The 25,426-nt window shown below is 37.1% G+C and overlaps 1 protein-coding gene across 1 annotated transcript in view; it reads right to left on the bottom strand.

Annotated features, from left to right (window-relative positions):
- LOC126141567 (periodic tryptophan protein 2 homolog) overlaps positions 1-25,426 on the bottom strand; it is a 64,423-nt gene that overhangs the window by 14,210 nt on the left and 24,787 nt on the right. Inside the window, exons 8-12 of the mRNA XM_049915261.1 lie at positions 15,806-15,954; positions 12,657-12,804; positions 10,421-10,577; positions 2,454-2,634; positions 2,022-2,169 (exon numbers count right to left, since the gene is read on the bottom strand). Of these exons, the coding sequence (XP_049771218.1) occupies positions 2,022-2,169; positions 2,454-2,634; positions 10,421-10,577; positions 12,657-12,804; positions 15,806-15,954 (783 nt within the window). The remainder of the gene's footprint in view (positions 1-2,021; positions 2,170-2,453; positions 2,635-10,420; positions 10,578-12,656; positions 12,805-15,805; positions 15,955-25,426) is intronic.

The following is a 25,426-nucleotide window of genomic DNA, read 5'->3' as shown; positions in this document are numbered from 1 at the left end:
AGAGTGGTGGGAATATTATGACACTAATTAGGCAGCTAATTAAGAGCTCTTACCATCTATGACTTTAGCACAATGATGATCAGAGAGAGAATTGCAATTGATTGTAAATGTGGCCGTTGTTGCTAAATGCTTCAACTACTGACAGCTGTACTGTGTTGTCTTCAACTCATGTTGCTGTTTACATTTGGAAGTACTCATTCTAATTGGAAAGGTGGACTGAGAACTGAAGAAAAAATTAGAGGAACGAAGGCTATGAGGATTCTCAAAGAGATGTGTTTATAATTATACAATTTTCACCTGAAAAGTTTTTCTTCTAGAGCTTACGATTACCTGGAGTTCTGCACAAATTATTCAGCATATATGTTCTTAGTCATATTTATTCCTTTTCTTCCCCAACAACTGAGCTGCGTCAATTGAACAGGACAGAACATGAAACCACAGCAATCACAGAATAACTCCATTTATCATAACTGCACTTGTGTATTGGTATGCATGTGACATCATGCTTACCAGTACGTTCCAAACTGCACTGCATACAAATGGGATTTTCTGTTGCTTGTACCACTGGTTCCATTGGCGATAAAAAGGTAGGGTCAAGAGTTTTGGATAGCCTTTGGGCTAGGGGCCATTTGTATACCCAACAGAAGGATCATCTTATTGTCACTATCCTACAGTACATGGTCAAATTATGGATATTACACACATTCTATTGCTTAGGCAAATGTAGCCAATCAGCTGGTGCTTTTTGCATTTGATGTGATCTATGTTGGGCTTGATTGGACTTACAGAGGCACTGTTAGTTCATGGGCGGAACCTCGAAAAATTTCTAGCCATCTTTATCTGTTTCCAAGGTACATTATCATCTGAATGGTTCGGGGAACTCCTCACTGTTATACTGAATTACATGCAATATGCGCATGTAAAAATCTGGTCTGAAGTGTAAAATTAGTTTTGCATTATTTCAATTTCATGTAAGTAAACTATCAAAATTTTATTGACTCATCAATGCAAACAAAAGAAGGGAACTCAGTAGAAAAATGCTGCTATTGGACCACAAAAAGGGTGAATACACTCCTCTTCATCAAAAGATTGACTGGAAAATGGGGTGCCAGCTGACTCATTCTACCTTCCTCAGCATCCTTAAAAATATTTGCAAAAAGTTGGGAAGTGAACATATTTGCACTTTTTAATGCTGAGAGAGAAGTAGACAGTGGCAGCAGGAAAGAGACAGAAGTAATAAGTACTAGAAGATAGTGGACAGCGTTTGTCGTACAGAAAGAGTGAAGGAGAGAATGGCAGTGTGAGAGAAAGAGAGGGACACGGTGGTAGTGGAACACAGTAGACAGTGAAAAAGAAGTGCCAGGAAACGAGTAAAGGAGGCAGTGCCTGTGGGAGAGGAATACAGAGAAGGAGAAAGTAGGAGTGGGTGAGACCCAGTGATAATGAGACACAGAGTCTATGACAATGACGAGGAGAACAGAGAGAGGGATAGTGAGAAGAGATAACAGCACTGGTAATGAATGAATGAGATAGTAGCAATAAAAGAGAACAAGAGGGAGACAGTGACAGTGGGAGGGGACGCTAGTAGTAGTAGTAGTAGTAGTAAAGAATAAAGGCGAATGTGAGACAGGAGAAAGTGACAGCAAATAACTAACGAACTGACAAAGAAACACGTTTACAAAACTGGCGATAAAGAATGCTGGAATTTCAAATGAATAATAATGGTAGCAAAGAAAAGGCAACTGGCAAGATGCTAATGATCCTGTTGGAGAACACAGAATTTGCTATTTGTTCACTTTGAAGATTACCTCTGTAAATCTTTCATGCCTCAGGTTTTTATGTGCTCCCTTCTACCATGCTCCCCCCCCCCTTTTTCTCTCGCTGTGTGTGTGTGTGTGTGTGTGTGTGTGTGTTCCACTTCACATAGTGTTGCACTATGTGAAGTGGAATTTTTACAGTTGAGAAAGTATTAAACACTCTGGAAAGAATTAGTGCAATTAACAGTCGTAATTTATACTCACATCCACAGCATCAAGTGAGCGGTTCTGTGTGATTTCAAATTTCTTTATAAGCATTGATTCATTGACACTATATATGCACACGTTTTTTGACTGTCCTCCTGCTAATATACATTTTCCATCAGCAGTGTAGCAAAGGCTATTGAAAGCTCTGTAAGAGAAACATAACAATTTCATTTTCCACAGCTTGTTCGTATCCAAAGAATCTAGAGAGGTGATACAGGTATCAGTCAACACTGAGTGAAATGATCTGTGTGACAAATGAGGCAAGGAATAATACAGGTAAGGTCTCAAAAAAGAACGTCCTTTTTTTAAAGAAACTAACAGAAAAAATAGAGGTTTTCCTTCTTAAGTCTCAAATTGAGCTAAAATATGTAAGAAATTCACACTGCTGTAATACAGCCAATTTTTGCACTAAATTTGACAAACACTTACTTTCCCTGAAGATTTTTTTTCGCTGTAATGAGATCAGTTTCCGATCGACCACTGCCCATGTCATTACGGCCTTCAATGCTGCCCGTTTGCTGTGATGTGCGAATGTTAAAGAATGAAACTTGACCATCAAGTGTTGCTACAGCCACCTCTTGGCCAGAGGGAGCATATGCTACACATAAACCTGAAACACAGGTGATCTTTTAGAAATTAAACTGAAACACTCTTCTGAAAGGCCAACTAAAAACTGTAGACACACCCAGGACATCCTATGAACAAATAGCAACATATTTCCAGACTGCTTATTACAAAAAACTGAAAGCACTACTTCATTATAAAACAATGATAGGAATAATTAAGAAAAACTACATTTCTATAACATTAGGATTCATTTAAACTTATGTAACAAACTATTATTGACAGCTGTGTAACAACATTTAAATTCACAGGGATCAAATGTTCTGCTTTAGTTCTAATTTTTCAGTATTTAATTTTAAACTTTATTAACAATTACTCACAAAGAAAACATATGATATTTAACAGTACAGGTGATAACTATATTGCATTTGTATTTACTTCTGCTGCATTTTATGAAAACTGGTTTCCACTTAGGTACAGCCTTAAGACACAAAACCTGTCCATTGGCTGGCTGCTACAGGGACTTCATCTGAAACCGTTCACTTAAGGTACCAATAAAACTGGCCACTACTCAGAATCCCCAAGTTTGGTCATCTGCACGATCTGTCAGACGTTCTGGAGGAAATGTTGCATTTGACTGGAGCTGTTACAGTGCTGTAAGCTGTATCTACTAGTGGTTGATTGGTAAACAGTGTGCAATGTAGATACAAAGGTATGAGTTACACTCTGTTTCCTCATTCATTTTTCAAATGACAATATGGTGGTATCCATCTGATGGAACCTTAAATATAATACGCTTCACTTTCTAACCTGCCAGTAAAATCAAAAACATTCATGAATAATTCCACAAAATGGCTCGTGACTATGTCAAGATCAGAACAGTTTATGCTTTCTCGTTTCCTCGCATTACAAAGGCCATTGGCTAGCAGCCACTAAAAACACGCCACCAGTAGTTTGAAGTCAGGTGCTGTCCACCAGGTGAACTTGGCACAGTGCGCCATGGGATGTTTCTGTTCTTGCACTGGTAAGCATAAAATTGTTTATTATTATTGTTTTATTTTCCTTGTGAAATAATGTCTACAAACTGAGTGGCCATCATGCAATATCACAACATGCACGGGTTGCTATGAGTATATTTATCAACTGCCAATTTCTTATTTGAAGTGCTAGTATTTTTCTTGCGGTTACATATTGGATTTTGTGTACTTTAAAACTTATGACCATTGTTTAAGCACTAGAAACTAAGGTTGCAAGTGCAATCAACTCTAACATTTGCAACATTGTTCGCTTTGAGATCAATAGAGGGTTGGGAGCAGTGGAGGCTGCTGGAAAGGTTTGTATCTTACATGGGATGTGTGCTTTTGGGCATCTGACATCAGAACGGATTTTCTGGTTTCAAGAAAGATTGTTCAAGCATATATATCTTTCCACTTTCAGTAAGTTTTCATAATCAACGTAAATGGTGAGCTGTGACCATTTAACCTTCATGCGACATTTGTATTCAATGGGCAATAGTTATACAGGCTCGAATTCAAAGCAACATGTCTTTAGGATACACTCCATACGAACTTTTATGACATACTTCATTATTAATAACACCAACAGAACACCTTTTTGGTCAGTCTTGCATGGACTCTTTTGAGGAACATACAAAACCTACAAGAAAAGGTCTGCGAGAAATAACATTTGATCACTATTCTAAAAATAAAAGCCCTTTTGTCAATTTCATACCAGGAAAATCACTGTGTCCAACATGTTATTCTAAGATATTTGTAATTCACAAGAGGAAGGATAGTGAAACCTCAGATACAGAATTTTGTGACCTGTCAGCAACCATTAAAAAAGTAGATACAGCTTGTGAAATCCTGGGTATATCACCTGCTAGTAAAATTAGAAAACTAAGTCAAGATAAAAAACCAAGTGCCTTGAATACAAAAACTGAGAAAGTGGCAGCTACAGTCAAAAAGAATTTGGAAGTTTTATTTCAAAATACAATTGTACTAAAACTCATGAAAGTTCTAAAACTTCACCAACCGAATATGATGATTTGATAGAAAAACTAAATGGAGTACTTCAAAGAAAGAGGATAAATTATCAGTTTACTGCCAAATTCTTGAAAGTCGAGCAAAAGTTAGCTGTATCATAAGAATGTAAAGTTGGTGATAGATGAGGCCAATCTTAGAGTTGACTATAAAGACCTTTCGGAAGTTATGGTATGCAATATTGACAGTTACAATTGTATGATAAATGGAAAATGTGAAGATTGTCCAGGCAAACAAGCCTTACTTGATATGTTTGGAGAATCCGAAGAAGACGATTTGATGCCTGACAATATAAAATACAAACAATGGGTGACACAAGACAGAACTGAAATGGTGACAGTCATAAAATCACAAGAAGTGTTGGTGGCTAACCTTGAAAATCTGAAAATGCATCATTTTATTGCAAAAGCTCAAAGTAAATTTTTGAAGACAAAAAGCAAACCTTGCCAGCTGATGAATGCTTAGTTCTTGCTGACTTTTCAGAAAATTATTCCTTTGTTGTTCAAGATGAAGTACAAGGGCACCACTGGGTAAACAAACAGGCCACAGTTCAGTCACAGTCAGCCAGTCAGTGAGCCACAGCTTTTGTGTCACAAGTGACTACCTTGAACACAACACTACAGCAGTGCACATTTTTCAACTAAAATTAACAAACTATATTAAACAGCACCACCCTTCCAAAAAAAAAAGGTTTTGGGTTTAATGTAGAATGGCACTTCTCGCTTCATGTCATGGGAAGAATGCTTGTATTGGTGTCGGGGGTACAACAAAGAAGGTGTCACAAATGCAAGTCTGCTGCAGACCGATGATCATCATAACGCCTCAAGAAATGTTTGAATTCTGTAAAAAACACATCAAAGGAATTACCTATGTTTTGTACAATGTGAGGAAATACAAGAAGTTTATGGCAGTGTCTTGTACCTTTCGGTACAACACTTGTCAGAAGATTAAAGGCACTCCATCTTTTCATTGTTTTGTACCCCATTCACACGACTTACTGAAGTGTAAGATCACATCAACTGATAGTGAACTTCATCAGTGTGGAAAACTTGTACAACTGGTTCTTCAAAATAAAGACATAGTGGCTTGTGTTTACGATGAACAGTGGTGGATTGGTGAAGTTGATAATATTGACTGTCAAAACCAAGATGTACATGTTGTATTTTGTCACCCTCCAGGACCAAGGACATCTTTTAAACAAATTGAGAAGGATCAAGTTTGTATGCCACTTAAAAATGTACTAAGGAAGCTGTCGCCCATGGAATTTACAACTGTGAACTTATACTGCGAACTTATAATCTAACACCCAAACTGAGTGAATAAATTTCTCAAATGTTCAATGAGCGATGTACTAAAAACAAATAAGAGAATAATATAATGTAATAAGTAGGCTTATTTTCAATAAAAAAAGTAAGTAATCATAGATATCATTAAATTATATACTGTAACTGATATATTCCGTAAGCCTAAATATGGCAGATGTTAAAAAACGAATTTTTGACTATTGTTTGTAATTTTTTTTCCATAACTCCCAAATGAATCTCAAAGTTTAAATTAATACTGAAATTTGATATCATAAAGGTCTATTAACTGTAAAATTTTTCAGATTTTTATCTTGTCCCCCCAACAAAGATATTGCAGGCCACAAAACGGAAAAATTAAAAAATCAATTTTTTAAAATACTGTATTTTTGAAGTGTACGCTGCTCACCATTGATACTCTATAAAAAGTAACTATACTATACAGTGCAATAGTAGAAAAAAATATTAAAGCTGAGAAATTTATCTTTCTTTGGAAAACTACTGTTTAAAAATTGAGTTTTTTAATTTGTGGCTGATAACTTGGAACTATTAAAAATATATTAAAGAATACATTCAGCTAAGTGGTAAAGATGTTAATTTGTAGCCCTGAGTGTGTTGAACTAAATGCATTTTATCTAAAAGGCTCAGGACAATCCAGTACTAAATAACTGTAAAAAAATGTAGATGCTTGCAAATACGAAAAAATGCATGCAGCCTGGAATAAATATGCCAGCCATTTCAAAATAATAAACAATAAATTTTTTAAAATATTTTTGTGAGTACTAAACATTGGGGAATTCACCCAGCAAATATAAAGTTTTTCTGAGACGGTCAAGCAACCAATTATTTTTTTTCTTGGACCACTTGGTATGGATTGACCCTGTAACAATACTTAGAAAGTGTATTGTTTTGTGCAAACATAACCTTTTCAAGCAGAATAATGACTATTGACATTTACAAACTAAAAGTAGGGTAAATCAGAATGTCAGTGGTGTTCAGTGCAGGATTCTAGAGTGAGTCGTTTATGCGATACAATATTTTGAAAATTTTCCACACCAACAGCTATTTGTGCCATTCACTCTACGTAGTTGCTCAGTATGATGATGCAACGTTTACTTACAGTGTGCTTCTGTGTGTCTTGAGTGCATTGTGACTTGCTAGTTGGTGTGTAACATCCAAGTAGCAGGTTGTGAGAGGAGGATGGGATTTACCAATTCAGAAAAGGCAACATGCACACTGTATATTGAGGGTGTAGAAAGAACACCTTGGCAATTATTTATCAAACTCTTCAACCAGTTACGGGAAAGTGGTTGTTATCACCTAGGCAGCATAACAGAAGGAAACATGTGATGAGAGAAAAGGAGGCAATTAATGTTCTTGCTGTTGCAGCTGATCTGCAAATTAGCTCCTGTGCAATTGCGCGAGGAAGTGGTTGAGGCAGGCTAGTGTCTTATGCATTCTCCATCGACGCAGGTTCCAGGCCTATCACATCTCTCCATCAAGAGCTGCATGGAGACTATTTGAATAATCATGTTAACTTCCGTACATAGGCAGTAATAGATGCCCCAGATGTATCGTGTATCTTATTTAATAATGAAGACACATTTACCAATCAAGACCAGGGAAACTGCCGAAATACGCAATACTGGTCTGTTGACAAGCCCACTGGCTTCATCAGGTGGAACGTCAGCATCCACAGAGTGTAAAGGTGTGTGTGTGTGTGTGTGTGTGTGTGAGATAGTGAACCATCAGCTTATAGGCCTGTGTTTCACCGATGGAACACTGAACGCACACAAGTATTGCACCTCTCAATACATGGATTCAAAAAGACATTCCCCTGCAGACTAGGAAGAACCTGTGATATCAACATGATGGCTGTCAACCAGCCCATAGTGGACAAAATAATACAGCAGGTCTTCATGAATTGTTTCACTATCACTGGGATGGATGCAGAGGACCTGTACCTTGGCTGGCTAGATCTCTGGATTTGACACCTGTGGACTTTTTTATGCAAAAGCTGAAACACGCTGCCTACAACTTGCCAACTACACCTGATGGTATCAACGACCTATTACTGCACGTTGCTTAGACATCTCTGCTGAAATGCTAGCATGTCTGCACCTGTCATTCCAAACCAGTGGGTACTGCCACTGCTGGTGGTCTTTTTGAACACAACCTGTGATAGTGAATTGTCTCGTGACTCGTCAGAAACCACTTAACTCGCGTGTGCACTTGTTCTTTGGTGTGTGCTACCATAGATATTCCCCAAGTGTCTGTGTGGGAAGTTTTCAAAATATGATATTTTGTATATGACTCGCACCTGAATCCTGCAAATAAACACCACTGACATTCTAATTTACCCTACTTTTAATTTGTTAATGTGAACAGGCATTGTTCCAGCTAGAAAAGTTGTGCATATGCACATAAAGTAAACTTTCTAAGTATTATTACAATCTGTTGACTGGCTAACAATATTTGCGGTGCAAGTTTTAGGTGATTCACCCAGTGTATTATTTTGCAGCTATACGGGACAAATTTAAATTTATTTTCTACCAATTTTCCGTTGTAAAGATGTAATAGAAGTTTTGTTAGCAATTTTGCAAAAATTAACACAAATGTTTGTGTCATTATAGATGTAATATGCAGATCTTTTAATTTGTCAGCCTGTAAGAACTCCGGAATGCCTTGTTATGATCAAATGCATCTAACTCCTAGTAAGTCTGATGGTAGCGACAGTTTAAGTCAATTTCTGGAAGCGATACATAGTACAAGGCTGAAGCCAAACTTTGCTCTCTTAGACAGAAGCTTGCCTTTAATTACTTACAACATCAGCAGACACATTAAATTAACAATATCAAAATATTCATTAAATGACAATGCATGAGAAATCATCAGTGTTGGTGGTGAATATAATTGTCATTCAACATTGCATTGCGCTCTCTACTTGTAAAACAAGAAAATAGAACAAATTTGGAAAGGAATAAGTCATGGCACACTGCAGTTTATGTTCAATTCATAACCTGATTCAAATTGCCCTAAACTTGAGCTACAGCTTTATTCAGTTGTCAAATACTTTTCCCTTTACCTGACAAGTTTAGTAAGTCACCAACTAGAGCAGCATATGTGCCTGCTTGGTGTTAATAAGAAACCCTACTTGGTCTTGAGGTAAATGCGAGGCAGGGTAGATGTTCCTATTCACACATCAGTGCATAGTGGATGCTAACTTACAGAGCAGGTAATACGTAGAGATAGATCAGGGTGGAAGAAGTGACATCAACATGTTCTAGATTGAGTGCACCACCACTAACACCACGCAAAGTAGTATAGTACTGTCTCATTCACTGAGCACCAGTATCCTTCTAATCATATAGTCATTAATATCATCTACTTGCAATAATTACAAAATAATTGCTGTAAATGTTTTGACAAAAAACTGTAGAGTACCTTATGACTTTCTATTTGCAGTATACCTAACTCAGAGAGAAATTAAAATAGCAATAACAGATCAACTAAACTGAGTGAAGGGGAGAGCCTGTGTGTGTTTCCTCAAGTTCTTGCAGTTTGATCTTATTTAGTTCCTGATAGTTTCACTGCTATACTTTATCTCAACATCGTCCTATTTCTCTGAGAAGTAGGAAGAGACTGGAGCTGAAATTATATCTGTAATGAAAATGAAACGGAGGTGGATAGACATGTAGCCAGGTGAATGGATGATTTATGTAACAAGGAATTTTTTCAGTGGATTCCAAGGGATTTAAATGTAGGGCTAATGATCGGCAGATAGATGACATTAAAAACTATGTTGAAGCAATATAGATGCATATAGAATAGACAGGCAAAAATAGAGCAGGTAAAATAGCACACAAATCCACAAATGAGTTGTGTGTGTGTGTGTGTGTGTGTGTGTGTGTGTGTGTGTGTGTGTGTGTCGACATAACTCTGCTTCTCAAATGGTTGTTACTCAGTAGACAGGGGATGCTGAACACACGCATAACAACTGTCGTTTTACACTTTTGGACACTTCTTAATTGCAACACACTTCACATAAATACAGATTTTAAGCAATTGTAATAAGCATAACATTTGTTCACAGCATTAATTCAATAAAGTAATTTGAAAACAAATGAACTGGTGCAGGTACTGTGTGTTGTACAATACTTGATATTTGCACCAGAAGCTATCAGCATGTACCTGCTGTCTTTACAAAGCATAATTGTAACAATATGTTACAACATGTAGCACTGACAGGACCAGTGAGTAGAAGTTTCTTTGAGTATAATTTTGGCTTTACAGTGTATATTTGAATATACAAATGCACTGACATTATCATACACTGTCCAATTTTCTTTCCAGCAAATCAGGTAAGAACATATTCCGTTATATAGTGGAAAATTATGACTCAGGCTTTTTTCAGAGAGAGAGAGAGAGAGAGAGAGAGAGAGAGAGAGAGAATTCATTTCAAATTTACCAAACACTACAACATACTAACCATCTGCAGACAGCTGCACAGTTTCATGCATACCGCCTGATTCCACAGCATTCCATAACTTAAGTGTTTTGTCCCACGACACAGATGCCATTGCAGTGCTAGCAGGGCTAGGGTTGAATGCAATGCTTGAAACTGGTCCTTCATGCCCACTTAATACCTATGAACAACAACTTCTTATTAATACAAGCTAATTGTGGCATATAAAAATTGTGATACAGCATATTTCTGGTTATTCGGGGTAATGTGGGGGATATGGTGCATGAATAATGGAAAAAAATGAATAATTGAGATATTTTGAAACATGTATTCTTTGTTGAAAAAATTTATTCATGTTCTGAACGTAGGTACTGCAGGCCTGTTTATTTCTTAAAATAGTGTGTGGTAATATTCTGCTTCAGGCAGGTGATGACATTTTTTCGCACAGCATTTTGAATTTTTCTTGCAGCAGTTAAGTCATTGTACTGAAACTCCTCTGGTCCATATAATCTTGAAAATTATCAACAGATTGCAGTGGGGTGCAGTGACTTATAAGGTAACTGTCTTCATCCCTAGTTTCACATCCACTGTCTCAGTTTTGCTGCGAAGCAGCGGTCATAATTTCAATGTCACTTGTACTGGAAGTGGGGTTCACATGCATCGATCTTCAGCCACTCATTCAAAATTTTCGTCTTCGACATCTTCAAAACCATAAAACCTGTGGCCCAATTCACTATTTGTGCAGTTGTTATTTCTTTAGCACTGAAACCTTAAAAATCACTTTCTTTTATATCTGGAAGATTTTTCCTCCATGACTGGACTAGTGTATGGGACGTAACTGCCAGGCAGCAGATATCCCAAGTACGGTACCTGGAATTGTCAATTTCTTGAAAGCCTCCAAATCATCCTAATCAACTAACATTCTCAGTAGACCAGCCCAATAGTGCCTTTTCTCCGATGCAATTATGCCTTTGTCCATTGGCATTACAATGGCACTCACATTAAGACGTAAAAGCTTAATTACGATGAGATGATCATCAGATACAAGAATCCTCTCATCACGATGTGAAGGGACGTTATCAAGCAACAGAACAGCCTTCTGTAGCAATCCTTTCTCTTCTAGAAATCATCAAACTTGTACAAAATATGTGCGTAACCAGGTATTGAAAATTTCGGTTGTGATAATGCACATGTTGATCCTTAGCTCAGTTTTTTTCCCCCAATCACTTTGTGGTTCACAGAAGCATTAACGTTGGTCTTAAAAGCAAAGGTAGACATTTCCAATAAGGCCACTTTCGTCTGTATTATAAATTTGGTCTGGTGTGAAATTCTTTTCTTCTACAAACTTCTGGATCTCTTACCAGCAGTAATCAGAGGCCCCTACAGCTTCATTGGGCAGGGAGGGGGCGAGGAGACCAATTTTGGGCACACATCACGCCTGAAACAATGATATCATATGCTCATTTCTGGCTAAACCATTGCAAAAGAGCAGCATCTAATTCATCAAACGAAGATTTCCTCATGATTTTTGTGCAGACAGTCCAGAACTAGAATCGTATTTCCTGACAAAAAACTGTATTTTCTACTTATTCTTTTTAATGTTCAGTAGACTGCATTCCGATACTGTAATCAGCATTTACTGCAGCAATTTTCCCCTTCTCTGAAACATTTCAATTCATTCTAATTTTTATTTCAATGTGAATACTTTTCTTTTGTTTCTCCACCATCTCTTTTACAAATTTATTTTAACTTGCTTTGTTGACATTTACACGCCAATTAACATCAGAAAACTGAGTTTGTTTCCAATTTACAAGGTACAGGCTGGCTGATAACAATGGGGACAGTACCCTGCTGTCATCCAGCTACCGTTTAAACAATGTAAATGGTACTTCCTACTGTGTGATGCTGTTTGCTAGTGACAAATATTGTACATTTCTTTAAATAATACAGAAATAATTTGCAAACCAGATGATCTGCATATGAATAATCAAGAGACACTGTATTTTCAAATACTTGCAAGTATGGTTAGTATGCTGAGCAAAATTCATCGAAGAATGTCTCTTACTTCTGAAGAAAAGTGTACCTATAACAACAAATGCAGCCAACTTGACGACAAAAACCAAACACTAAACCCTTCACAAAAAAGAGTGACCATGTTACCTCAACTAATATCAAGGTATCACTGAACAAATGTAATCTCACAATAACCTATTTTCTTCAACTTCTATTACTTTAAAATTTAGGATCTACCATATATTACCTCTACAAGTCTTCCAATTTTTAATGACCATAAAAAGATTTCAAAAACATCTTGTCCTCCAGCTGCAACAAATTCCGCACTAGAATCAATTGCCAAACATGAAAACTGAACTGGTCTTGGAGATGTAAATGTCCTAAAGTTGCGGTACCTGCAATATAAGCATAACTTTAACGATATTTTCAGTGAGCTATACATGAGCACTGCAACAAAGTTCAACATAACATACTTAAGGGGGGGTAGGATGTCAAAGGGGCCGACTTGGAGCAGAAGAGGCACCACAGGACATTTTGATTTTCACTGTCTATAGTTTTACAAATTAATTCATAAAACTTTGTCAGCAGGATCGGAAAGGATTCAGGATACACACTAATAGCAGTGGGAGATCGAAAACAGTAACAAAAATAAATCTTTTTACATGCAAAATTTCATCATTTTTTTTTTTCACTTACTACTGGCTGCATTTGTTGCTATAGGTACACTTTTCTTCATAAGTAATAGAGATTCTTCGATGAATTTTGCACAGCATACAAACCATACTTACGGGTGTATGAAACTCTAGAATTTATTTAATTTATAAAAAAATGAATGAGCTGTAACATTTTAAACTTCATGTTTAGATAAAACTCAAATTTTATAGTTAATTATCTCCATTTCTACCACAGTTTTTAATAGATTTAGAAAATTCTAGAGTTTCATACACTTGCAAGTATGGTTAGTATGCTGTGCAAAATTCATCGAAGAATGTCTCTTACTTCTGAAGAAAAGTGTACCAATAACAACAAATGCAGCCAATAGTAAGTGAAAAAATGATGAAATTTCGCATGTGAAAAAAAAAAAAATATTTTGTTATGTTTTTGAACTTCCACTGCTACGAGTGTGGCCCTGAATCCTTCCTGGTCATGCTTATGAAGTTTTATAATTTATTTGTAAAAGTATAGAGAGTGGAAATTAAAATGTCCTGTCTTGTCTCTCCTGCTCCAGATCGGCCCGTTTGACGTCCTGCCCCCCTTAATGAGCAAGACCACAAACAATCTTATTTGTAAAGTAGCATCACAAGCCACTATAAATACACATAACAAAAGAAACACATTATTATGAAAAGGAAAGTTGCTACTCAGCATGACGTGTTGCGATAGGCACAATAAAAAGACTGTCACAAATATAGCTTTCAGCTAGTAAGGCTTTCGTCAAAATTAGATGATGAAAACACACATACATGCAAACGCAACTCACATACACATGACCGCAGTCTCAGGCAACTGAGGTCACACCGCTCAGGCAATCCATCCTGGATTTTCCATTGTTTACTATATTAAACTTGATTGGTTTTGACTATTAGTCATCATCAGAAGTAAAACATCTAGAAAATGTAAAACTTGCAAATTATTAAATGTAAGGTTATAAAAGTGTTAAAAGTTCTAGGCTAAAGAGAAAAATAAAATAATACTTGGTATCTTCTTATGGAAGTAACATATCAATATGTGATCAAACACTGTTGTAGTAACTTAAAAATAAATTGCCAATGGTACAATGCACAACAAGCAGGCAAGGCTGTTGATTTTATATGACCACAATGACTGAACACATCTTGATTTGCTACTCCTGTAATAAAATATTAGGTGTATTTCATTTTTCTCTCTAGATTGCAGTTACTTACAGTTTTGTACCTGTTTATATTTTTGTATTTTCTAGACTTTTAGTTCAGATAATTGCTCATTAGAGTTGAAACCTGTTAACCATAATATACCTGCCAGATGCAATCAAAAGATTTGAGGATATAATAGTTTGCTTCAAGAGGTCACATGCTTTAGTTTGACAATGTCAAATTTCACATCCTAACTTAATTAGTCTGTGACAAAGCAAGCTGGGATCTTTTTACTTCCTCTCTTGTTTTGCCATCTGCCACCTTAAATTCATTTTTTTCATTTTTGCCTAATTACCATTAACATACATGAGTATAATATGCATTTTCATTTTCATAAAAGAGAAAGGTTGGCCCTCAGTCTTAAGAAATATAGCACAAGATCTAATTTTGTTCTTAGTTTTGTGTAGGTCATTAATTTTGTAATTTATTTTGACCATTCCTGGTTAATACCTTTGATACAGGGTGAAAACATTTGGAAGAAGAACTACTAGTATTTATTTGGCTCTATTCGAAAACACATTAGCAAAATCAGCCCTTAATTAATTCCAAAATAATTACCAGATTTGTCAAAAGCATTGTTTGCATAACTGTATCTGTTAATTTCCTTATTTAAATAAAGGATTCAGAGTAATCTTTGTGGTAGAAGAAACTGTTAAAAAGAAAGAATTTTTTGATGTATTCAGTTAATTGAATGAGTTATGTTTTAATTGTAACTTCTGTACGTTAAACATCAAACAATTTATAGTTTCAGTGTCTATTATTGCGAGGATATATAAAGGACCAATTTCTGGTCCCGAGGCATTCAGTCCACGGCCGATTTTCAGATGGGAAGTCTGTATCAGTTTCGAGTAACAGTAATGCATTAACTAAACAGTGGAATTAGTGTAACACAAATAGGCCAACAATGACAGTGTCTGTTCGATTTAATTGAGAAATATGGTCACACATACCTTATTATTCTGCAAAAACTGAACTATGCAGTTAGGTATTTATTGCTCACAGATGTTCAACAGCAAACTACTGTAGCAGTATGCTGAATTTGCCTGCAAGCTATAAATGAGGCTTATCATTTACTAATAGTGAACTGGCCATGTATCTGTGTAATATTGGGGGGAGGGAGGAGGGGGTTGTGAGCAGTGAAAGTAAAGAACTGTGGAATGCAACTGTTGACTACATCATTTACAGTAGTCAGTGTTGAACTTCCACCCCCTATCTTTCACCCAGTATAACAATGCAGTATGTCGACACCAAGGACTATCAACGAAGAAATAAAGCAGGTGAACATCACAAGTTCACTAATACTGTGCTATATTTTTAAAGTTAATCTAGCAAATACCAACAAATATTTATCATATAAGGATTCCATAACACGTAATACTGTGCCAAATTTAAACTTTGGGCCTGTCTTTCAACTTACACATAAATCTTACATTTTAGTACTTAACTACAATGATACACACTTTGTTTGATATGAATTCTAGAGTGTATACAACATTTAACACACCTGGCCATATCAAATGCACGAACTGTTCCATCCAGAGATGCAGAAACCACAAATTTTCTGTTAGGACTGAACTGGACAGCAGAGATGCCAGCAGTGTGTTCAGTAAATGTTACAAAACAAAATCCCGTACTTGTATTCCATAATTTAACCTGTAACAATGAAAGATAATACATGAGACAGTATAGATTTTTTGACACAGATGTACTTAGTGGCTGATTTGACTCAGTTAGTACTCATGCTGTAGTCATTTCCCACCATTTTGTTTTCTATGGGTTGATAAAGAAACTTCTATTGCAATAAAAGGTATTAATTTTATTTCCTTACTTTTCTCTTTTTTAAAAGAGTAATGTAGGATAGTAATTTCTGCAATGTTTCATTCATTATATCATCTTGATTTATTTTGATAAATTGAAAAAAGTGTTTTAATTGAATTTCTGTTAGTAGGGGCGAAATTGGACAATTGAAGGTCTGACTGATTTATTAGTCATCTTAAATTGGTTGATATAAACTAAATTTAATTTCAAATATCCGTTACAGGTTAGTATGTAACAAAATGCCTACAACACACAAACCCAACCTAAAACTTAAGCACTAAGTTAAACCTTCAGCAGGCCTTCAAAGCTGTTTTGCGAGGTTGCGTTTACGAAAATCAGCAGAAAAATACAAAATTCCCAAGTCAGTGCTGCAGTGACATATGAAATACAGTGGAACAAATACAACACCTCTGAAAATTTGTGCCTGATGTCAGTGGTGAAGATCCAGAAGATGAATACCAGGTATCATTGAATGGAATGAGTTGTTCAGATTCAGAGTATATGCTTGAACAAGACATCATTGAAGAAAGCAATTATGCTAAGAGATACGGTTTACCAGTCAGAGGGATGTATCACTATCTGGAGATAAAATCTTGAAAGAAAATTACTGGACTGTGTTGAACTTATTGAATGTCATGCTACTTCATCTAAGAAGTTCTCTCCCATCTAGTTCACAGGTATGGTGCTAGATGTAAAAAAATGAGAAACACAATGAAGCATCATTTGTCAAATTCACTGAAACCAAAATCAATTTTTAAGTGGACAGAGATAGAAGAGTGCTGCCTAAACAAGGGACAGAGGGTTGTAGGTCTACTTCATCCACAACTCCTTTGAAGAGGTCTAACAAAATTCAACGCTAGCTTTCCTGAGTGGCAATAAAGTTTGTACGTTTATTTACTCTTTCCTGGATTTTAGAATCATCAGCTTTTTTTTCCCATTTCTGTTCATGTTGTAAACAGCAATTTAGTGCTGCATTGTAAGGTATTGTTAGCTTAAAAATAAACTTTATTCAGCTTGATGTATTATATAATTTAAAAAATCACAAGGTATATTCTTGAACACAAAAACTGGAAATCACAGAGACAAAATATGCTTTCCTTCGGGATTGTAAGTCTGAACAGCTCCACAGATCTGGTAACATTGTAGGATACAAAACTTTCAGGAGGAAGTGTTGTCTTACACTCAAGCTGTTGCAATGCTGTATCTGCTTGCGGTCTAGCAGTAAACATTGTGCACTATAAATGCAAAGCTGCAAGTCTGAGTTCAATTCTCTATTTAATTTTTTTTAAACCACATTTCATTTATCTACTGGACGTATCAGTCAGATGGAACTTCAAAGATAATTTCCTTCATGTAATGGCAAAAACTTTCACAAACATTTCCTTGAAACAGTTCATTGCTGTGTTAAGATTAGAACAATTTATGTTTAACAATTTCCTTCCTATGCAGCAGCCATTAACCACTGGTCACCAGCAGCACTCAGATAATCGGGAAGTGGCCCACCTTGTGCACGTTTCTGCTCTCACATTGACAAGTAAAAATTTTTTCATTATTTTAATTTTATTTACCGAGTGCAGTACTTTCGATAAACTGTGTGAACACTGTGCAGCAAACACAATAGCGCAACTATAGTTCACACAGCACACAACCTTTGAAGCGCATAACCTACAATCACAGTTAAGTGATACCTAAAGCAAAATTGAGTGTGAAATGTTTATGTTTGACACACTGGCAAGTACATTGCCAAGAGCATAGTTATCAATTATAATTGGAATTTGCATACTTGAATCTTTTAAATGTTGTTTAAGCAATTAAAATACAATCTGAAGTGGAAAGATGTCTTATATTTGTGAAATACTGTTCACTTTCAGTTTAATAGAGGAGTGAAAGCAGCAGTGGCTGCTGGAAACATCAGTGCCATGTGGTGGCAGTGGTGGCTGTGGTGGCGGCGGTGAGTGTGCTATCTACGAAATCATGGAAGAACATTGTTTTCTTGCTTCAAGAAAGATTGCTCTGTCATGAATGATCTTCCACATTAATACTGTATTTACCCAAATGCAAGACAACTTTTTCTTCTGATTTTCATGGTCCAAAAAATGCACCTGTGGCTTATATCCAAGGGCAAAGAAGTTCTGAAAAATGCCATTACAAGCTACCACTAGTTGTTATTTTGGCACAGATGCTGTTGTGTTAATGTTTCAAATATTGAATGTTACAAATTTTTTATCATGGGGGAAATTCAAACTTAATATTGTTCGTCTTTGAATTTAGTAGTTTTTTGAATATTCATACCAATAAAAATAATTTCTTTACATGCCATCAAAACGAACGTTTTTAAGGAACTTGGAGATGTTGGCAAGCACGGTAAGTACAGTTTTACATTTAAACAGCTACATTCATAAGCTGTCGGCACGTCTTTGTAGGCTGTGTGACTTCTCAATGATGCCAATATTGCTGATGCAACAATAATAAGTGTTTTATTGCCTTAACTTAATTTCATATTCATGAGTACAAGTAAGTTCCACATTTGAACATGAGCACCCTTATAAAAAAGCTCTTACGAGACATTGTTACTTCCGTGAGAGATTTCTACCTTGGCAGATGATCAATATGAATCTTACGTTATCCGCACTGCATGCAATGGGTGAAACTTGCTTGATGTACCAATCACCCTTCCCCCAACATCATTTGTGCTTCTTCCACTGACATCTAGACCAATGACAGCAGCACTCACTACAATTTTTGTAGATAGCACATTCGGATTTCCCCCTTTGTTTCAGTCTACTTTATTACTTTTGTAAAATGCCAAGGTTTAGTCCACTATGCTGAAGCATGTTGACTATACTGCGAAGTTGAAAAGTGAAGTGATTTTTCTCGAGGAAAAAACATAAAATTGTACTGTAGGACAGCGATATGGAATCGATGAGAGTAATGTAAAATGGTGGTGATGGTCAAAAGAACAACTCTTAGCTTGTTCCAGCAACATAAAAACATTTATGGGCCAAAACATGGTCTCTATTATACATTAGAAGTTGTGCTGAATGATTTTGTTTGGGAGCTATGACAGAAGTTCTTGTTAACTGTTCAAGTTAAAGCACATGAATTTGTTTGACAGCAGAAAGTTATGAATTTCAAATGAAGCCGCAACTGGGTTGCCCGTTTCATGAAATGTTGGGAATTTACTCTTCACAGACGCACTTCAATTGCACAGAATCTGCCAGAAAACTACGGGAAAAAACTCATCAAATTCCAGTGTTTAATAATCAGATGGCACACAGAAAATCATTATGTTCTTGGTCAAATGGATAAAGTGAACCAACTCTGATGTATTTTAAAATGCCCTCAAATTACATGGCAGAAGCAAAAGGGAACAAAGATGTCAAGATATTGTCCACAGTTGGTGAAAAGTAGCACATGCTGTCATATTTGCTTGTACAGCTGATGTCCATAAACAGCTACCACTGTTTTTAAATGAAGACATTACTGAAGTCCAATGAACCATTTAACACTTTCCAACATGAACCATAGTGCATGGAACTGTACCAAAAGGCCTTGCTGTTTTTAATGATTTTAAACTACTACCAGTCTTCAACAGTTTCTGTTATAGCAATAACACAACCTGTGTTGCTTCCAAAAGAAATCTATATATTAAACAAAAATTTTAATAAACAAGTATGCTGCTTGTTATATCTACAGTAAGCTCCTTTGGCTTTGTTTTAAGATGCAGTTTTGGTCTTTGTATGATAAAATTTTAAACCATGGTAATTCACATAATGCCACTTTGCATCCATTACACAGATTGCTTTTGTGTGTGTGTTGTGGGGGGGGGGGCAGTGGGGGAGGGGGCAGTGGGGGGAGGAGGCAGTGGGGGGAGGGGGCAGTGGGGGGGAGGGGGCAGTGGGGGGGGGGGAACTCCTCCAAAACGTTTTTTGTCTCTCAGAATACATACTAAAAATTCTTTTCATTTCTGTTTCTTGCCTATTAATGACTGAGCTCTAGCAAAAGACATCATCTCAAGTAAAGGGCACTGTAAGAGAAATATTTTGCATCTGTTGTTGTTGTTGTTGTTGTTTTTGTCTTCAGTCCTGGGACTGGTTTGATGCAGCTCTCCATGCTACTCTATCCTGTGCAAGCCTCTTCATCTCCCAGTACCTACTGCAGCCTACATCCTTCTGAATCTGCTTAGTGTATTCATCTCTTGGTCTCCCTCTACGATTTTTACCCTCCACGCTGCCCTCCAGTACTAAATTGGTGATCCCTTGATGCCTCAGAACATGTCTTAGCAACCGATCCCTTCTTCTAGTCAAGTTGTGCCACAAACTCCTCTTCTCCCCAATTCTATTCAATACCTCCTCATTAGTTATGTGATCTACCCACCTAATCTCCAGCATTCTTCTGTAGCACCACATTTTGAAAGCTTCTATTCTCTTCTTGTCTAAACAATTTATCGTCCATGTTTCACTTCCATACATGGCTACAGTCCATACAAATACTTTCAGAAATGACTTCCTGACACTTAAATCTATGCTCGATGTTAGCAAATTTCTCTTTCTTCGGAAACGCTTTCCTTGGCATTGGCAGTCTACATTTTATATCCTCTCTACTTTAACCATCATCAGTTATTTTGCTCCCCAAATAGCAAAACTCCTTTACTACTTTAAGTAGTCTCATTTCCTAATCTAATTCCCTCAGCATCACCCGACTTAATTAGATTACATTCCATTATCCTCAATTTGCTTTTGTTGATGTTCATCTTATATCCTCCTTTCAAGACACTATCCATTCCGTTCAACTGCTCTTCCAAGTCCTTTGCTGTCTCTGACAGAATTACAATGTCATCGGCGAACCTCAAAGTTTTTATTTCTTCTCCATGGATTTTATTACCTACTCCAAACTTTTCTTTCGTTCCCTTTACTGCTTGCTCAATATACAGATTGAATAGCATTGGGGAGAGGCTACAACCCTGTCTCACTCCCTTCCCAACCACTGCTTCCCTTTCATGTCCCTCGACTCTTATAACTGCCATCTGCTTTCTGTACAAATTGTAAATAGGCTTTCGCTCCCTTATTTTACCCCTGCCACCTTCAGAATTTGAAAGAGAGTATTCCACTCAACATTGTCAAAAGCTTTCTCTAAGTCTACAAAAGCTAGAAACGTAGGTTTCCCTTTCCTTAATCTTTCTTCTGAAATAAGTCGTAGGGTCAGTATTGCCTCAAGTGTTCCAACATTTCTACGGAATCCAAACTGATCTTCCCCGAGGTCGGCTTCTACAAGTTTTTCCATTCATCTGTAAAGAATTCGTGTTAGTATTTTGAAGCTGTGACTTGTTAAACTGATAGTTCGGTAATTTTCACATCTGTCAACACCTGCTTTCTTTGGGATTGGAATTATTATATTCTTCTTGAAGTCAGAGAATTTCGCCTGTGTCATACATCTTGCTCACCAGATGGTAGAGTTTTGTCAGGACTGGCTCTCCCAAGGCTGTCAGTAATTCTAATGGAATGTTGTCTACTCCTGGGGCCTTGTTTAGACTTCGGTCTCTCAGTGCTCTGTCAAACTCTTCACTCAGTATCATATCTCCCATTTCATCTTCATCTACATCCTCTCCCATTTCCATAATAGTGTCCTCAAGAACATCGCCCCTGTATAGACCCTCTATATACGCTTTCCACCTTTCTGCTTTCCCTTCTTTGCTTAGAACTGGGTTTCCATCTGAGCTCTTGATATTCATGCAAGTGGTTGTCTTTTCTCCAAAGGTCTCTTTAATTTTCCTGTAGGCAGTATCTATCTTACCCCTCATGAGATAAGCCTCTACATTCTTACATTTGCCCTCTAGCCATCCCTGCTTAGCCATTTTGCACTTCCTGTCGATCTCATTTTTGAGACAATTTTATTCATTTTTGCTGATTCACTTGCTGCATTTTTGTATTTTCTCCTTTCATCAATTAAATTCAGTATCTCTTCTGTTACCCAAGGATTTCTACCTGTTACCCAAGGATTTCTACTAGCCCTCGTCTTTTTACCTACTTGATCCTCTGCTGCCTTCACTATTTCATTCCTCAAAGCTACCCATTCTTCTTCTACTGTATTTCTTTCCCCCAGTCCTGTCAATTTTTCCCTTATGCTCTCCCTGAAACTCTGTACAACCTCTGGTTCTTTCAGTTTATCCAAGTCTCATCTCCTTAAATTCCCATCTTTTTGCAGTTTCTTCAGTTTTAAGCTACAGTTCATGAACAGTAGATTGTGGTCCGAGTCCACATCTGCCCCTGGCAATGTCTTACAATTTAAAATCTGGTTCCTACATCTCTGTCTTACCATTATATAATCTATCTGAAATCTTTTAGTATCTTTTGCATCTGGTGGCACAAAAAGGGTGTTGTGTATTACAAACTGCTCCCCAGGAGACTTTCCATTGCAGCTGGCTTTTGTTGCAAAAACCTTAGATGCCTTACAGTCACAGTGCAAGAAAAACAGCTAAGTAGGCTACATAAAGTGTTGCTACTGCATGAAAATGCCGCACTTTGGGCTTCAAAACAGACCGTTGTACTCACATAGTAGGGAATTGCGGTAGATGGAGTGGACCTAATTAACAAATTATTGTACCACAGTTGTGTATTCACAAAAAAAATAAAAGTTACTCCAGCAGAAGCAGAAGAAAAGATGTAAATTTAGCATGATAGACCCATGATGTAACTCGACGATCATAGATTTGTCAAACATATTCTATGTTTTTCGAAAGTGTAGGTTATACCAGTAGGAGGAGGAAACATTTCCATAGCTGATGGTATATAAAGTCAATTAATCAGTTTTGGTCTTCTCCTGCTATAATTTTGCATTTTTTTGTGAATACACAATTAGGCACAATAATTTGTCCACTGGGTTTCTTTATACAATTACTCCAACTGCAACATCTCCATACTCCTCTAGTTTGACACAAGCTGATTCAAAGCTTAAAATACATAAAGTCTTACTAATTTGTGACAATTTAGCAATCTTTTCCAGGAAATGGTTTCCAGTTGATAGTCTGGAGAGTCCCAATGTACCAGGTCGTGGTACAAGATCTCTGCTTTCTGAATGATTTGCATGATAATTGTCATAAATTGACATGGGGTGTTTTCCAGTTAACTTGTACAATATAAAGGTATTTACCATCACCATTAGTATTATGTGGAATGCCAACTTTCTCCACCACTTCACAGTTTGAAGCTCAAATGCCAAGTATGACAGTTGCTGGTCTGATATGCCAACACCCAACTTTTTTTTATTATAGTACACCACACAGGCTGGCTTTCCCTGCTCCCCGCCTCTCTTAACAGAGAAGATCACTATTTCAGCAGTGTGGTTTGTATTTATCATGTGCACATTTCTTTTGTCAATCCCTGTTTAGATTTTCTTGTAGTTCCCACAAGAGCAGCTTTTCCACCTTCCAGTTCTGAACCAAGGATTGAACTGGTGTAGAATCTATCTGTAAACAAAGTGTAACCTTTTCCTGGCAGATTCCCTAGCAGTGCCTTTAAGAGTGTTACTGCGTCACACCTCTTACCTCCATAAACAGAAATATTCTACGCGCAACGTGTCTCTGACTGAAAAAAATGTACACTTTTATCCCGTATTTGGCTTCTGTGGCATGTACTGCTTGAAATAAACATGACAACAATATTTGCACATGCTTTCATCTATTTTAATATTTTGAGATGGTGTATATCCACATTAGAAGTTAGCAGGCTCTCACCTTGTGCAGTAGGTTACAGCCAGCCTCTACTGTTTTTCTTAGCCACTGAATTGTCACTGATGTGAAAGTTTCTCAAAATAGAAAGAAACTTGTGACAGCTGAAGATGTTTATACAGAAATTACACAACAGGAGTCTTGGATCAGTGGTCTCACATACACAGTCTTACACTCACACACGAGCTGCAACTTACAGAAACTTCCTTATTTCTACAAGAGTAACTCCTTTCCACTTTGAATGTGAGCAGTCCTTTCCACTTTGATTGTGAGCAGGAAGGTGAAAGAGAATTTGTGCTTCATAATTTATTATGCTTTGTTGCACATACGGATTATTTCACTGCTTTATATGATCCACAAAACTGTCTGTAAGTAAACACAAAAAGACATCTAGAGATGCGCTATTCCTGTCTAAACTGATAAGGCTGCACTTTCCATATTGTCCTGAGAACAAATGTGTATCTGGAACAAAATCATTAGTCATCCAGTGTTCCTCAGAATCTGTACAGGACTAAGTTCTCGGCCTTACACTTTCCTCGGTCTTCCGCACTCTTCAGGCATAGTATCAACAGGAATAATGGCAATATTTGCCTCTGAAGAACTTGGACACCCGCTCTCAAAAATCACTTCCAACGGTAATTAAGTATCGAAAGCTCTTTCAATAGAAATCTGAATAAAAACCCTGCATATTTTGCTATATGAACTACTTATCTGAACCCTCAAAAACCGCTACTTTAATAACGTGTGTCATCATCAAATCATGCAAATCATTATCCTTTCAAAAATCAACATATCTTTCTTCAAAATAACGTAACACCACAAGCAAATTTCATCATTCATCAATCCCCCACCCCAAAAATCTGAGTTGATAACCCTTGACCAGCATGCCCCTGCCATCTAGTGTCAAATACTTCAATTACAGAATGAGATTTTCACTGTGTGCCGGACCGAGACTTTAGCTCGGGACCTTTGCCTTTCGTGGGCAGGAGAGCTTCTGTAAAGTTTGGAAGGTAGGAGGCAAGGTACAGGCAGAAGTAAAGCTGTGAGGACGGGGCGTGAGTCATGCTTGGGTAGCTTAGTTGATAGAGCACTTGCCCGCGAAAGGCAAAGGTCCCGAGTTCGAGTCTCGGTCCGGCACACAGTTTTTATCTGCCAGGAAGTTGCACTTCAATTACAGTTTCTGCTGTGGCTCCCAGACCAAACAGAGCCTGTAAGGAAGGAAGAAGACGACTGAGAATGTGCACCCATAAAACTAAGGCCCTCAGATTTTCAGGCAGGTAAGGTGCGCCCGTATTTTTATGGGCACCAGCTCCAAAGCATTAAGGACAAACATAAAAGACACACAATGGCTGATGCATGAAGACTGGCAATTAATGCCTGTAGTACATGTCAAATGTGCAAGCTTGTTTTAAGTGTGTGAGTGGATTGACCAATCTCGGACATGTATCCCCAATAAAACTATCAACCACTTTGTTTCTAATGCGCCTGATGGCACAGAAGATGAAGCTCTCTACGTTTGTAGCAACAATTAATTGAGTGAAGATGACACAGAATTGTCTGAGTAATGTTTAAAAACAGTAT

The sequence above is a fragment of the Schistocerca cancellata genome, unplaced genomic scaffold, assembly GCF_023864275.1.
Source record: "Schistocerca cancellata isolate TAMUIC-IGC-003103 unplaced genomic scaffold, iqSchCanc2.1 HiC_scaffold_723, whole genome shotgun sequence".
NCBI lineage: Eukaryota > Metazoa > Arthropoda > Insecta > Orthoptera > Acrididae > Schistocerca > Schistocerca cancellata.
This window is presented reverse-complemented; position numbering and strand designations above follow the sequence as displayed.